Below are 13916 nucleotides of genomic sequence, written 5' to 3'. Positions count from 1 at the left end.
TATGTGAGTTTGTAGTTTATTTTGCTCACATATCTATATCTGAGCAATATTTAGCATCTACTGTTACATAAAGTTTGTAGTTTATCTAGTCTTTGAAAAAAAATTTAACTCAGAGTTCAATGATGTGTTTCAATAGCCATACATTGATGAGCCAAACAATTATGGCCTACAATTGATGGAGTTTGATAGTTTATTCAACATGACTCTGGCAGCAGATAAGTCTGAGCTTCAGGTATTCTTTTGTCTTTTGATTAAATCCCTTCTCCATCTTGGTATCAAAGCTAATAACACTTGTTTTGATTTGTTTCAGGTTGCTATTCATGCAATTGGTGATAAAGCGAATGACTTGATCCTGGATTTGTACGAATCAATTTTTTCTATGAATGGGATGAGGGATCGAAGATTTAGAGTAAATTCAGTTGCTAGTACATGAAAATATTCAATAATAAGTTCAATATTTCTTTTGATGCAAGTTTTGGTCTAAAGGAGATGACTTCTCTAATGATAAATAGATTTTAGCTTTAGCTGCTGGTTTCTAATTTCAGATTGAGCATGCTCAGCACTTGACACCAGGGACACCAGCCCGATTTGGTGAACTAGGGATTTTTGCTTCAGTGCAGGTTCTTCATGCTTATGTTTTTTGCACTCCTTTTCTTATTCTTCGTCATAGGTATATTATTGGAACCATGGCACTATTATAAGTTTTGGTGTTTGTGGACTTGTTTTGGGCAATGGGCTCTCTCTCCTTTCTTTCTGCCTGCTTCCAAATTACCTTCTTTTCATTTCTTTGGGTATATGCAAGGTATTAAATTTCGATTTCGACTCAAATTTCGAATCTCCAAAAGTACGGAAATTTCGATTTCGATGTCAATTTGAAAAAATAACGGAAACTAGCAGTAAAGCATGGAATTTTTTGTGAAACTTAAGAAATGGTTAAAAAACATAATAATATAAGTTTTAGGACTAATATATAACAAATTAAATACATCTATGTTTTGTATGAGGCAAAAAAGTTGTAAAATATTATGTGTATCAAACATATTTGTGCGATAATGTACATTAAACATATTCAGTTAATACAAATGAAATTCATAATGATAATGTAGAGATGGTTAAATAAAATGTTACTGTAAGTTTATTTTTTCATATAATTTCAAAAGCACTTGTATTAATCTTTTGTTTCAATAAAATATATAAAATAAATTAAAGGAGAAATTTCACTTCACGTCTAAATCTCTCATTTAAATTCCGACGAAATTTCATTGTATAGTGAAAATTTCGATTAGTTTTGCTAAAATTTCAAGATTTCAATATATTTTGGATGATTCGTTGAGATTTCGACGGAAATTATGCAAGACATAAATCGATTGCCATTTCGATTTCGAGGGTGACGGAAATCAAAAATTTTGATGGAAATTTCGACAATTTCGTGGAAATTTAACACCATGGTCATATGTGATGTGGATAGTTCAAGAAGTATACCTGTGTTGAACCAAAAAGTGAAGTCTCTGGAATTTTTCAGCAATGCCAAATATATACTCAATAGACATGTCGAACAAAGAGAAAATAGTTCTATTCTGACTATAAATTTTTTTAAGTGCTTCAATTCGTATTTTGTAAGTTTTTTTTTTATGTTTGAGGGAGACACTCCTGCTGCATTATGGTACATTTTTCGTCACAAACTCTTTGTTTGTTTGTTAATCGGGATAAAGATTTATTTGCTCTCATGACATAGCTGAATCCTACTTCTCAGCCAGAGCACCTCCTGGATGATGCGGACTCCATGGACAAAAAACTTGGGGCAGATAGAGCGCAAAATGAGTCTTATCTATTTCATTCCCTGCTAGCTAACAACGTACAGTTGGCATTTGGTTCTGATTGGCCAGTGAGAATTTTTAGTCACTCTTATTAGTATTTATGCATAGTTCTTCTTATAAAAAATGGAGTATCTTCATGTTTTGATCGGTGACTATGAACATACAATTTCCTTGTTTTGATGTTGGTACTGCTCCAGGTAGCAAATATTAATCCTTTAGGCGGTATCAGGACAGCAATGAAACGAATACCTCCTGGTTGGGAAAATGCCTGGATTCCGTCTGAATGCATTTCACTGAAGGATGCATTAAATGCGTAAGGCAACCTAAAAGCTTAATCTTGAAAAACTGTATGGATATGTTTCACTATAGAAAATCTACTCTCTTTGATCAGCTTAAAATCCAGTGATTTGAAATGGTGGACTGGTATTTCTGGTTTAAAACACAAAGGAGGGACTAATAAAATGCATAAGGAACATGTGTACATGTTTGCCGATGCAAGGCTAACCAAAAGATTGTTGAATTATTGCCTATTTGGTTTGAAGCTCTGTAGAATCCCTCCCATTTTTAAAATCACCATGACGTATTTTACCAAGAAAAAAATCACCTTCAGGTCTCACAATGAAGTAAGTTATTTAAACTGACTGATGATGTTCCCAATTTAAATTGAGGTGATTAATTTGGGTGGACTGCTTTGAGGATCTTCATTAGGGAGTGTAACTTGGTTTGGATTGCGTGAATTTATCGTTGCATCAGAATCAAAACAACCTGCTGTCTTATATCTGTCAAGCAACCCTTTAATCACTAGAACCAAAACAGCAAATACAATTTGGGTTGATTCAGCTTGATTTGATTAGAGCGGGGTTTTCTTTTGAAATAGAAATCAAGAGAAGTTTTTTCATGAAGAAAGAATGGGGGAATGAATGGTTCAGTGATAATAGGAAATCACCAATTTAGGAATAGCTACTATGTTGGGGAATTAATCGACCTGGAGTAATAATCACACACGAAGAAAAATACAAGCACACACAATGGAACACCGGATTTACGTGGTTCGGTCCAAACTGACCTACGTCCACGGGAGCACACACCACTGCACTATAATCTGGGAGAAATAATACACGGAGGAGCCACTGCTTAACTCTCTCTCACTATCACACCTCTCTGCTCTCTGCAATACACACACTCTCACAACTCTCTGCTGCACACAACTCTACACATACAGCACATTCAACTCTACACATGCCTCACTACAACCCACATATATATATACAGGAGGGGAGGAGCAAAATTCAAAGAAGGTGGCCGCTGTTTCAGCAAAGCCTGCAGAGCAGGTGGCCGTCCATCTCCAGTGTCAAAGATGGTGGTTGGTTTGGTGCGGCTGTCTGCGGCTCCACACCTGCAGAATTCAACAATCTCCCACTTGGAGGCGGAGATAGCATCTCAACTAGTGTATATGCAAATGTTGTGCTTATGTATGTCTTCAATCATGAAGACCAACTGAAGTTGAGCATAACTTCAGTTTTTCTATAGTTACCACCTTTGTTAACATGTCAGCTGGATTTCTGCTACCTTGAATCTTTTCAAGTGTCAGTACTCCATCCTCTAATAGAGATCTGATGAAGTGATAACGCAATCCGATATGTTTGGTTCTGGAATGAAATGCGGAGTTCTTTGCCAGATGTATTGCACTCTGACTGTCGCTGTACAAAACATTCCTCTCCTGCTTCAACCCAAGCTCTGTCAACAAACCCTGAAGCCAAATCATCTCTTTGCTGGCTTCCGTCACTGCTACGTACTCAGCTTCTGTAGTGGATAGGGCAACAATCTTTTGTATCTACGACATCCAACTAACAGCTGTTGTGCCAACAGTGAATATGTATCCGGTGGTGCTCCTGCGGTGATCAATTTCACCAGCAAAATCGGCATCTACATATCCTTTGACTTTCAATTCTCCTTTGCCGAAACATAAGCACTTATCAGTAGTGCCTTTGAGGTACCTGAAGATCCACTTCACTGCTTCCCAGTGAGTCTTTCCTGGATTAGACATGAATCTACTGACTGCTTCCACTGCTTGGCCAATATCCGGTCTGGTACAAACCATAGCGTACATGAGACTTCTAATGGCTGAGGCGTAAGGTACCTTAGCCATGAAGTCCTTCTCTTCATCAGTCTGGGGAACCTGATCCTTGGAGAGGCGAAAGTGTCCTGCCAAAGGTGTATTTACTGCTTTGGCGTTGCTCATGTTAAACCTCTGTAGAACACGGCCAATGTACTCCGACTGAGATAGCTGCAATATTCCCTGTCGCTTATCTCTGGAGATTCGCATCCCAAGTATCTGCTTCGCTGAGCCTAAGTCTTTCATGTCAAATTCCATTGACAGTTGCTGCTTCAATTTCCTGATCTCTTCTATATCTGGTCCTGCGATCAACATGTCATCCACATACAATAACAGAATGATATAGTTATATTGATACCTCTTGAAGTAACAACAGTGGTCGGCATTACACTTTAGAAAATCATTCTTGTGCATAAAGCCGTCAAATTTCCGGTACCATTGTCTGGGAGCTTGTTTGAGACCGTACAAGCTCTTCTTTAACCTGCACACCAAATTCTCTTTACCTTTCTCTGAGAATCCTTCTGGTTGATGCATGTAGATTTCCTCTTCAAGATCACTGTGAAGAAACGCCGTCTTCACATCTAACTGCTCAAGATGTAAGCCCTCCGAGGCAACAATACTCAGAACAGATCTGATGGTTGTCAATTTCACAACTGGTGCAAAAATGTCGGTGTAGTCAATTCCTTCCTTTTGCTCGAAGTCTTCAACTACCAACCGAGCCTTGTATCTCCTGGAGCCGTTATGCTCCTCTTTGATTCTGTACACCCACTTGTTGTGAAGGGCCTTCTTACCTTTGGGCAACTCAGCTAGTTCCCACGTTCTGTTGGAGGTAAGGGACTTCATCTCGTCCTTCATTGCAAGCTCCCACTTGCTCGCATCTCTTGCCTGACATGCTTCATCATAGCATTCAGGCTCTCCTCCATCTGTAAGAAGTAAATAATCTATATACCTTCTGTTTGGTATATAAGGCCGAGTAGATCTCCTAAGCTCCGGAGCTGGAGTAGGAGGCGGTGGTGCGACGATCTGCTCCACTGGTTCCTCCACCTGAGGACTCTCGGCATTTTGCTGTTGTGTCCTGACACAATCTGGGACATAATCCATATCTGCACAGGTTGGTTCTCTCTGAACTGGCTCGGTGGATTCAGCTGTGTGCCTATCTTTGTACATCACCTTTTCATCAAAAATCACATTTCTACTTCTGATCACCTTTTTGTTTTCATCATCCCAAATGCGGTATCCTAATTCATCTCCGCCATAACCGATGAAAGTGCATTTCCGGGATTTTGGATCCAGCTTATCCCTGACATGATCATTGATATGCACATATGCAACACAACCAAAAACTTTCAAATGAGAAAGTCTTACCTCTATGTTACTCCAAACTTCTTCTGGTAGGCAATAGTCCAATGGTACTGAAGGACTTCTATTAATCAAATAAGCTGCTGTGTTGACTGCATGTGCCCAAAACATCTTTGGCAAGCCTGACTGCATACGCATGCTTCTGGCTTTTTCTGTCAACATTCTGTTCATTCGCTCGGCTACGCCGTTGTGTTGAGGCGTACCTGGCACAGTCCTTTCCATTCTGATGCCGTGCTCATAGCAGAATTTCTTGAACTCGGTGTCAACATGTTCTCCACCGTTATCAGTTCTCGGCCTTTTGATTTTCAAACCAGTTTCGTTTTCTACCATTGCTTTCCAATTTTTAAAAGCATTGAAAACATCAGATTTATACTTCAGGAAGTAAACCCATACCTTCCGTGAATGATCATCGATAAACGTGACGAAGTAATGCTTTCCTCCTGTAGACGAAATGGTTGTTGGTCCCCATGCATCTGAATGGACTAGCTCAAGTTTCTCCTTCTTCGGGGTACTGATATTTGTCTGGAAACTAACTCTCTTCTGTTTCCCAAATATGCAGTCCTCACATGTGTCAATCTTCACCGACTGTAAATCACTCAACTTACCCTTTGAGTGCATCACCCTGAGTCCCTTCTCACTCAGGTGCCCGAGTCTTTGATGCCATAAGTTGCTATCATCATTTCCTGTAGCAACTGTAATAGACATACATGTATTAGGAGTTACATAAAGAGTACCACTTTTCTTACCTCGAGCAATTGTCAATGCACCTTTCGAAATCTTCCATTCATCACCAATGAAAGATGTGTTATAACCTTCATCTGCCAATTGACCGACTGAGATCAAATTCTTCCTCAGGTCTGGAATATGTCTGACATCTTTCAGCTTCCATACTGACCCGTTCATTTTGATCTTCACTGTCCCCTTACCGGCAATGTCGCAAGGTTGATCGTTGCCTAGATATACTTTACCGAAATTACCTGATGTATACTCCTCCAGGCAATCTCTGCTGCAAGTGGCATGGAATGAAGCTCCAGAGTCTAACACCCAAGACTCCTTTTTGCTCTCCAAAGAGCAGATCAACAAATCATCATTCTCGGAAGCAATATTTGCTTCTGTCTTTGCCCTCGTATCTTTCTTCTGACTTCTGCACTGGTTCTTGTAATGACCAGTCTTTCCACAGTTCCAGCACTCAATAACTTTTCTGCTCTGAGAACCTGTGTCCTGAGTACCTCTGGAATCTCTGGATTTGGACCTCCTAGTCCTGGATCTGCCACGATTGTTAGATCGTCCATGCCCGCTTCCCTTTCCTCGGCTTTCCACATTCAAAGCTGAACTCGAAGTGGAGGCATTGTTCGACTGCATTCTGATCTCCTCTGTCAAAATCATGTTGATAACCTCGTCGTATTTCAGCTTCGATTTTCCTGCAGAGCTACTGATCGCAGTTACAATACCTTTCCAACTCTCAGGCAGCTGGCTGAGAATTAATAGGGCACGGATTTCACTGTCAAAGGTAATCCCGACCGAGGCGAGTTGATCCGACAACTCGTTGAAATTATTCAAGTGTCTGTTGAAGCTTTCACCTGCAGACATGCTCATGGTAAACAGTCTCTTCATTAGATATACCTTATTTGCGGCTGATGGCTGCTCATACATGTTCGATAGCGCATCCATAAGGGACTTGGTGGTTGTCAAGTGCTTGATATTGAAGGCAACAGACTTTGCCAACGTCATCCTCACAACTCCGAGGGCTTTTCGGTCAAGCAGCTCCCACTCGCTCTCCTTCATGGATTCTGGCTTCTCCATCAGTGGTAAGTGTAACTCCTTACCAAACAAGAAATCCTCGATCTGCATTTTCCAGAAACCGAAGTTCGTGCCGTCAAACATCTCGATGTGAGAGCTTTTCTGGTTCGACATCTCGATTCACTGATCTAGAGATGGAATTAGCTCAATCGGATAGCACGGTTGGATCTGGAACGGTCGAAAACCCTAGAAATGGCTTAAGTCGCTCGAAAAACGGACCCGAAATGGCTTCAAAAAACCAAGTCAAACATTCGGTCAAACTTGGTCAAAATGGTCAACCCTGCTGACGTGGCACGTGGGCCCACTGCTGACGTGGCACTGTGGGACCCACGCTGACCTGGCACTGTGGGGTCCACTTGCTGACGTGGCATGGGCCCGGGGCTGACGTGGCAGCTGACGTGTCGCTGACTAGGCGCCACGGGGCGCTGACGTGCGGATGACAGTGTGCTGACGTGGACCGACGACGTGGCGCGCTAACTGTGCGCGGTCCGTTGACGTGGCGCTGACGTAGACAGACGACGTGGCGCTGACGCGGCTCCGGCTCTCGCTGACGTGGACACTGACGTCAGCGTCTTCAACCTCCGCACGCTTGCCGGACTCTCTCCAGCGCGTGGGCGCGCGTGAGGACCTCCTCCGACGTGTTGCCGGCGCGTGAAGGCTCGTGAGGGCGCGTGGCAGGGCGGTAATTTCGCCGGTGGCACGTGTGAGTGCGTGCGGCTTCGTCCGAGCTCTGTTTGAGCTCCGGTTACTGCCGTTGGCTTCGTTTTGTCGAGAGGAGTTCGATGGTAGCCTCAAAATTAAATTTTGAGCTACTGGACAGGGGCTCAAAATCCGGAATTTTTCTCTGGCGATTTTACTCCGATCAAATCTCTGATACCATTTGTTGGGGAATTAATCGACCTGGAGTAATAATCACACACGAAGAAAAATACAAGCACACACAATGGAACACCGGATTTACGTGGTTCGGTCCAAACTGACCTACGTCCACAGGAGCACACACCACTGCACTATAATCTGGGAGAAATAATACACGGAGGAGCCACTGCTCAACTCTCTCTCACTATCACACCTCTCTGCTCTCTGCTCTCTGCTCTCTGCAATACACACACTCTCACAACTCTCTGCTGCACACAACTCTACACATACAGCACATTCAACTCTACACATGCCTCACTACAACCCACATATATATATACAGAAGGGGAGAAGCAAAATTCAAAGAAGGTGGCCGCTGTTTCAGCAAAGCCTGCAGAGCAGGTGGCCATCCATCTCCAGTGTCAAAGATGGTGGCTGGTTTGGTGCAGCTATCTGCGGCTCCACACCTACAGAATTCAACATACTACAATATGAAACTGATGCGACACTGACACTTAAATCATTCAACTGGAGGGTAGTAAGTAGAAGACCATAATTGAGAATTTGAGATTCTAAAACAGACAAAGGAGAATGGGAGTTATAATTAATGGAAGCCTGAATTCTCAGTCGGTACCTAAGGCCATGAACAATCAAGAACTTGAGTTCAGAAACAATATGCTCTTCTAAAACCAAGTTTTTTGGGTCACAATGTGTTCCCCTGCCCAACACCCATAAAACATCCACTCCACTAAGGAAGGAATCACCCATTCTGGTCTTGTGGATCTCTCTCTCGTGCGCGCGCACACAAACACACACAAGATAAGCAAAAAAAAAATTAGAGATTCAATCTTATTTCTCTTGTACTGTCCCTTGGTAGTGAGCTAGTGTTGAGAATTCCACTTGTGAGCTTGTTCCACATTAGAAAATTTGAGTGGATGATGGGTGCTTATATATATGATTGGGCCCAAATCCCAATAGACTTAAGCTTTTGGGTCAAGTTGGTATTCTCTCATATGTATCAAGCCCACCCATGGGCTCCTCCGGTCCTAACAAGTGGTATTAGATCCGACAGTTCGTAACTCTGGGTGAGCGACATCATAAAAAGTCGAGACGTGAAGTTAATTCTCCTAATGTGCTAACAGTTGGAGGATCAAGTGTGTGGTCGAGGCCAATAAGGATTATCTAGGTTAGGGATGGATCCGAATAGGGTCAAGACGTGAGATGTAGGATTGGTTCAGAGGCACTTGGAACGCAATCCGACGCATGTAAGATGCTAGTGGTAAGGCTCACTTGAGCAACTGTTGGGGAATTAAGCTTACTCCTAGAATGGAGACGGTTTTCGTTCAAGAGGGAGCAGTTAGAACTCACAAGTGAGGGGAAAATTGTTGAGCATTCCACTTGTCAGCTTGTCCCACATTGGAAAATTTGAATAGATGATGAGTGCTTATATACATAGTTTGGCTCAAATCATAATAAGTTTAAACTTTTGGGTCAAGTTAGTATTCTCTCATGTGTATCAAGCCCACCCAAGAGCTCCTCCAGAGTGTAACAACTAGTTGGTGGAACCTTCAACAATTTCATTGGTGAATTTAAGTTGCTAAAATCTGCATGTGTGTGTATATTTTATATGGCTGCGTATAAGGTGGGTTCCTAGGTTGCACCATAATAATTGGGACTTCTGACAAGCAAAATAAGTATCCTTAATTAGTTTCATATTTGGCTAACTGTTCTTAAAGCCAAGCAAAACCAACCTGCTGGGAGGATTTGCGAAACCAATTTGCATTCTTGTTTTTGTTACTTCTATTCCAGTTTGCTGTGGAGGTAGGACTAGAAGACATTGAAACAGTGGCAGAAATGAATGCAGTCTGTTGTGTGCTTTGAAATGAACCACCGCTTTTGCATGTCATCGATGACATTATTGAAATCTTTTGGGATCAAATGAAACCCTAATTTTGTCGGGAGAGGAGAACTTGGACATTATCCATCTCATGTCTAGCTTTTGCGAGTGTCTTTTCTTGTAGTGTATATTTTGGCTTTGCTCTTGCTACCTGACAAGGCCGTGTACCGCCTACAAATGCATGCCGATTGTATCATATTTTCAACATTATTGTACCATTACCTTTCAGTGAACTGACAGCACAGTCCAAATAAGTGAAATAAATTTAGAAATTAAAATTTACCTAACCTACCCGGGATTGTTTGTTTAACAGTTTTAATAAAATACACGTTAGAAATGTTTGATTGTCTCACTATGTAATCACTGTTCTGGTTTTCTTCACTTTTTCTTCCTCTTTCCTAACCTGATCCTTCTTTGGCAGATACACTATTTATGCTGCCCGTGCATGCTTCCTTGATCATGATTTGGGATCATTATCACCTGGAAAACTGGCAGATTTTGTTATCCTGTCCACCAAATCTTGGGATGACTTTGCAGCAGAAGGATCTGCATCCATAGAGGCAACATATGTTGGCGGTAAACAAGCCCACCCCTGAATGCCCACGATCACATGAAAGCAATGGTGAGAGAAATACGCTTCCTTTGTGGGAGCACAAATTTTGAACTTTGAATTTAGAACTATGTGTCTTTCAATAAAATGCAACACAAAATTAGATTGGGGTTCTATCATGAATTGTTGATAGCAGCAGCAGAGCAGCAACAATAAGTAGCGGCAACAATAGAGTATAGTAGCCTGAGCCTGCAGTAGTAGCCTGAGCCTGCAGCAGTTTGTTAGCAACAGCAGCAGCAAAATAGTTAGCAACAACAGGCTAATTTAGTATAGTTATAGTTTAGTTATTAAGTTGTTAAGATTTTTGTTATTATCTTCTTGTATTTATATTCTCTCTTGTAAACTCTTATTCAATTGTAATGCAATAGAAATATTTTCACAAATCTTGATATGGTATCAGAGCAATTTTAGAGCATTTTTCTCAAGCCTCTCAAATGGCCGATGCTCCAACTTCATTCTCTCCTTCTTCATCATCAACCATTGATGATTTTATCAATCCGTATTATCTCAGCAATTTAGATCATCCAGGTGTTGTGCTTGTTTCTCATGTTTTAACTGGAGACAACTATCATACATGGAGTCGATCGATGCTCACTTCTTTGAATACAGAGAATAAAATAGCTTTCATTGATGGATCTCTCCCTTAACCACCGACTTCTGATTCTATCTTCACTATCCATGGAGCCAATGTAATAGCATGGTTGTCGCATGGCTTCTCAATTCAATTTCTAAAGAAATTGCAGCTAGTGTCATCTATGCAACCACAGCTCGTGCAATTTGGTTGGATCTTCGTGATCATTTCTCTTGCAGCAGTGGTCCTCAAATTTTTCAACTTAAGAAAGCTATCTCAGAATTATTTCAAGGCCAATTTTCTATTACTCAATATTATACTCAATTGAAGGGTTATTGGGATGAACTTCAAAGCTATCGTCCTTCTCCCTTCTGTTCTTGTGTTCCTGCTTGTTCTTGTGGTGCCATACAATCTATGGATTTTCAACATTATGATCATGTTTTACAATTTCTAATGGGATTAAATGAATCCTATAGTCACATACAGGGTTAAATTCTTTGACTTGATCCTCTTTCGCCGATCAACAAAGTATTTTCTCTCTTGCTTCAAGAAGAGAGTCAATGACAGATTACAGTTCCATCTGCTCCTTTTGATCTAGTTGCAATGATTAGTTCTTCTGTTCCAACATCTTCCACACATAGAAACACAAAGTCTTTTGTCAAGAAAGATCATCCCGTCTGTTCGCATTGTGGTATAACAGGTCATACTGTGGAAAAATGTTATCGGTTGCATGGCTTTCCTCTAGGATACAAATTTACTAAGTCTAAATTTACAGCACCAAGTTCAGCCAACAATGTTTCTACTGAAACTACATCTGATTCTCCATCATTGCCTTTTGCTTAAGAGCAATATCAGCAATTGTTAGCCTTCATTCAGCCCAATTTTGTCAGCCTCAGCAATCACCTTTTCTTCTTTAATTCCAACACACATGACATCTTGTTCTTCTTTTTCATCCCAGTCACATGTTTTTGCTTCACTTACGGGTAACTCCCCTTCCACTACATGGATCATTGATACCGGGGCTACAGACCACATGGTTAACTCAGTTACTTTCTTTTCTTCTATTACATCCATTATTTCGAGTTTTGTTATGTTTCCTAATGGTATTCAATCACCTGTTACTTATATTGGTGACATTGTGCTTTCTGATTCTTTAGTTTTAAAGAATGTTTTGTGTGTTCCTTCTTTTACATTCAATCTTATCTCTGCTAGTAAACTGATTTCAGATCTTTCTTGTTCTTTCATTTTTTTTTTTTTTCTTCTTTTTATTTTATACAGGACTTGCAACAATGGAGGACGATTGGCTTGGGGAAACTGATTAATGGTCTTTATCATTTGATGTCACCTTCTATTTCAGCTTCAAAGTCTCTCACTACTGCCCATTCTTCTTTTGATGTTTGGCATAAATGTAACGACCCTGACTCGCCACATGGGTCCGGAGTGTTACTTTAGTGACGTCAATATACCTAATACCTTTTCATCAAATATAAAACACGTATACGCAACGGAAATAAAATATAAAATCTTCAAATTACATTACCAGAATTCTAACTATCTTTATACACAAATATATCAATTTTCACATAATTACATCTCATAAAACTAAACAAAAATAAAATCTCTATCTACACACTACCTACATAAATTTACACCTCTAACCCGGCTCCTCTAGCCCGCTAGACCCGATCTCTAGGATTTCCTAAAAAGATATTTTGTAAAGTAGGGGTGAGGCACAGCTCAGTAAGCGAAATACTAAGTTAATGTCAATATGTGGCCAATATGCATTTAATGTACAGAAAATAATCAGTTCACTAAGCAGATAATCACATTTATGAAAACATTCTTATTTTACACTCACACACACAATTAGTCGAGGATAGGGAAGATTACCCGCCCATACAAGTAACTTCCCTATGCTTTAGTACCATTATTGCTACTAGGGCACTCACATTTCTCAATAAGCCCTTAAAGTTATTTTATTAATTAACTGTATTCACATAAATTAACAGATATGCATATAAGACACTCCTTGTGACAAACACGCCATTTACCTTTCTAATGGCACAAGTTGTGCGACCTGAAGACTAGACTAAGCTTGGGTGATCAGCCCAAATAAAGTAAAAAATAACATCCTCTGCAAACATATCTGTAGGCATCCATAGCAAAGTTGCAGGTCCAACGCCCTTACTTCAACCTCACGTAGGCAATCGGCTGGATCTCCTACACTTCTATCCAGACAATGTGGGTGCACATGGTCTAACTAGCAACGATACCGTGCTTACAATACACTGGTTCCTAGGGTTCCTAAAGCATATTATGCAATTTAGATAAATAGAAATTACCATTTAAAACATTAATTCACATATATTTCCTGTTATTTCAAAAACCTGGCCCTCGGCCACAAAATACAATTCGACATATAGCCATCAATTAAAACTCGGTCCTCGGTTGTCAAATAATAATCCTAGCCCTTGGTCAATCAAGCAATATCCGGCCACTAACCGTTAGTTCAAACTCCTGCATTTCATAAAAAGTTCTAATATTTTCACAAGCATTTCCAGTATTTCTTAAACAATTTAGTATTTCAAAATCCGACATTCAGATATATAATATTTCATACCAATTAAATCATCTGCCATACGATTTTCTATATTTTAACATATCCATATAAATAAACAAGCTTTCCACCGTTCATTTTATTCAAAAATACTATACCATATAACCTAAGTTTGTAAAATTCATTTCGAACGGTTGGTTTTCAAAATAGCCTTTAAATTCCCAAATGAATAAACAAATAAATAAATAAACATATTTATATAAACATAACAATTAAATTGATTCAAGTTTCATAAAATTACTGACTTAACTTACTCTCCTTACCTAATTCC

The 13916-nt window shown here is 40.2% G+C and overlaps 1 protein-coding gene across 4 annotated transcripts in view; it reads left to right on the top strand.

Moving 5' to 3' along the window:
• Positions 1–12520, top strand: part of LOC131163753 (protein LONG AFTER FAR-RED 3) — a 34514-nt gene extending 21994 nt beyond the window's left edge. For 2 of the 4 annotated variants that reach the window (XM_058120463.1, XM_058120464.1), the window contains 7 exons: positions 137–232; positions 311–409; positions 546–620; positions 1754–1885; positions 2015–2130; positions 10269–10469; positions 12307–12520. In XM_058120463.1, coding sequence (XP_057976446.1) covers positions 137–232; positions 311–409; positions 546–620; positions 1754–1885; positions 2015–2130; positions 10269–10443 — 693 coding nt within the window. In that variant the 3' untranslated portion in view covers positions 10444–10469; positions 12307–12520. Of the gene's footprint in view, positions 1–136; positions 233–310; positions 410–545; positions 621–1753; positions 1886–2014; positions 2131–10268; positions 10841–12306 lie in introns of those variants that run through there. The other 2 variants (XM_058120462.1, XM_058120466.1) reach the window with 2 other exon arrangements.
• The last annotated feature ends 1396 nt before the right edge of the window (positions 12521–13916 follow it).

Source organism: Malania oleifera, chromosome 9, assembly GCF_029873635.1.
Source record: "Malania oleifera isolate guangnan ecotype guangnan chromosome 9, ASM2987363v1, whole genome shotgun sequence".
Classification (NCBI taxonomy): domain Eukaryota; kingdom Viridiplantae; phylum Streptophyta; class Magnoliopsida; order Santalales; family Ximeniaceae; genus Malania; species Malania oleifera.
The sequence above is the reverse complement of the archived record's forward strand: the minus strand, read 5'-3'. Positions and strand labels throughout refer to the sequence as shown.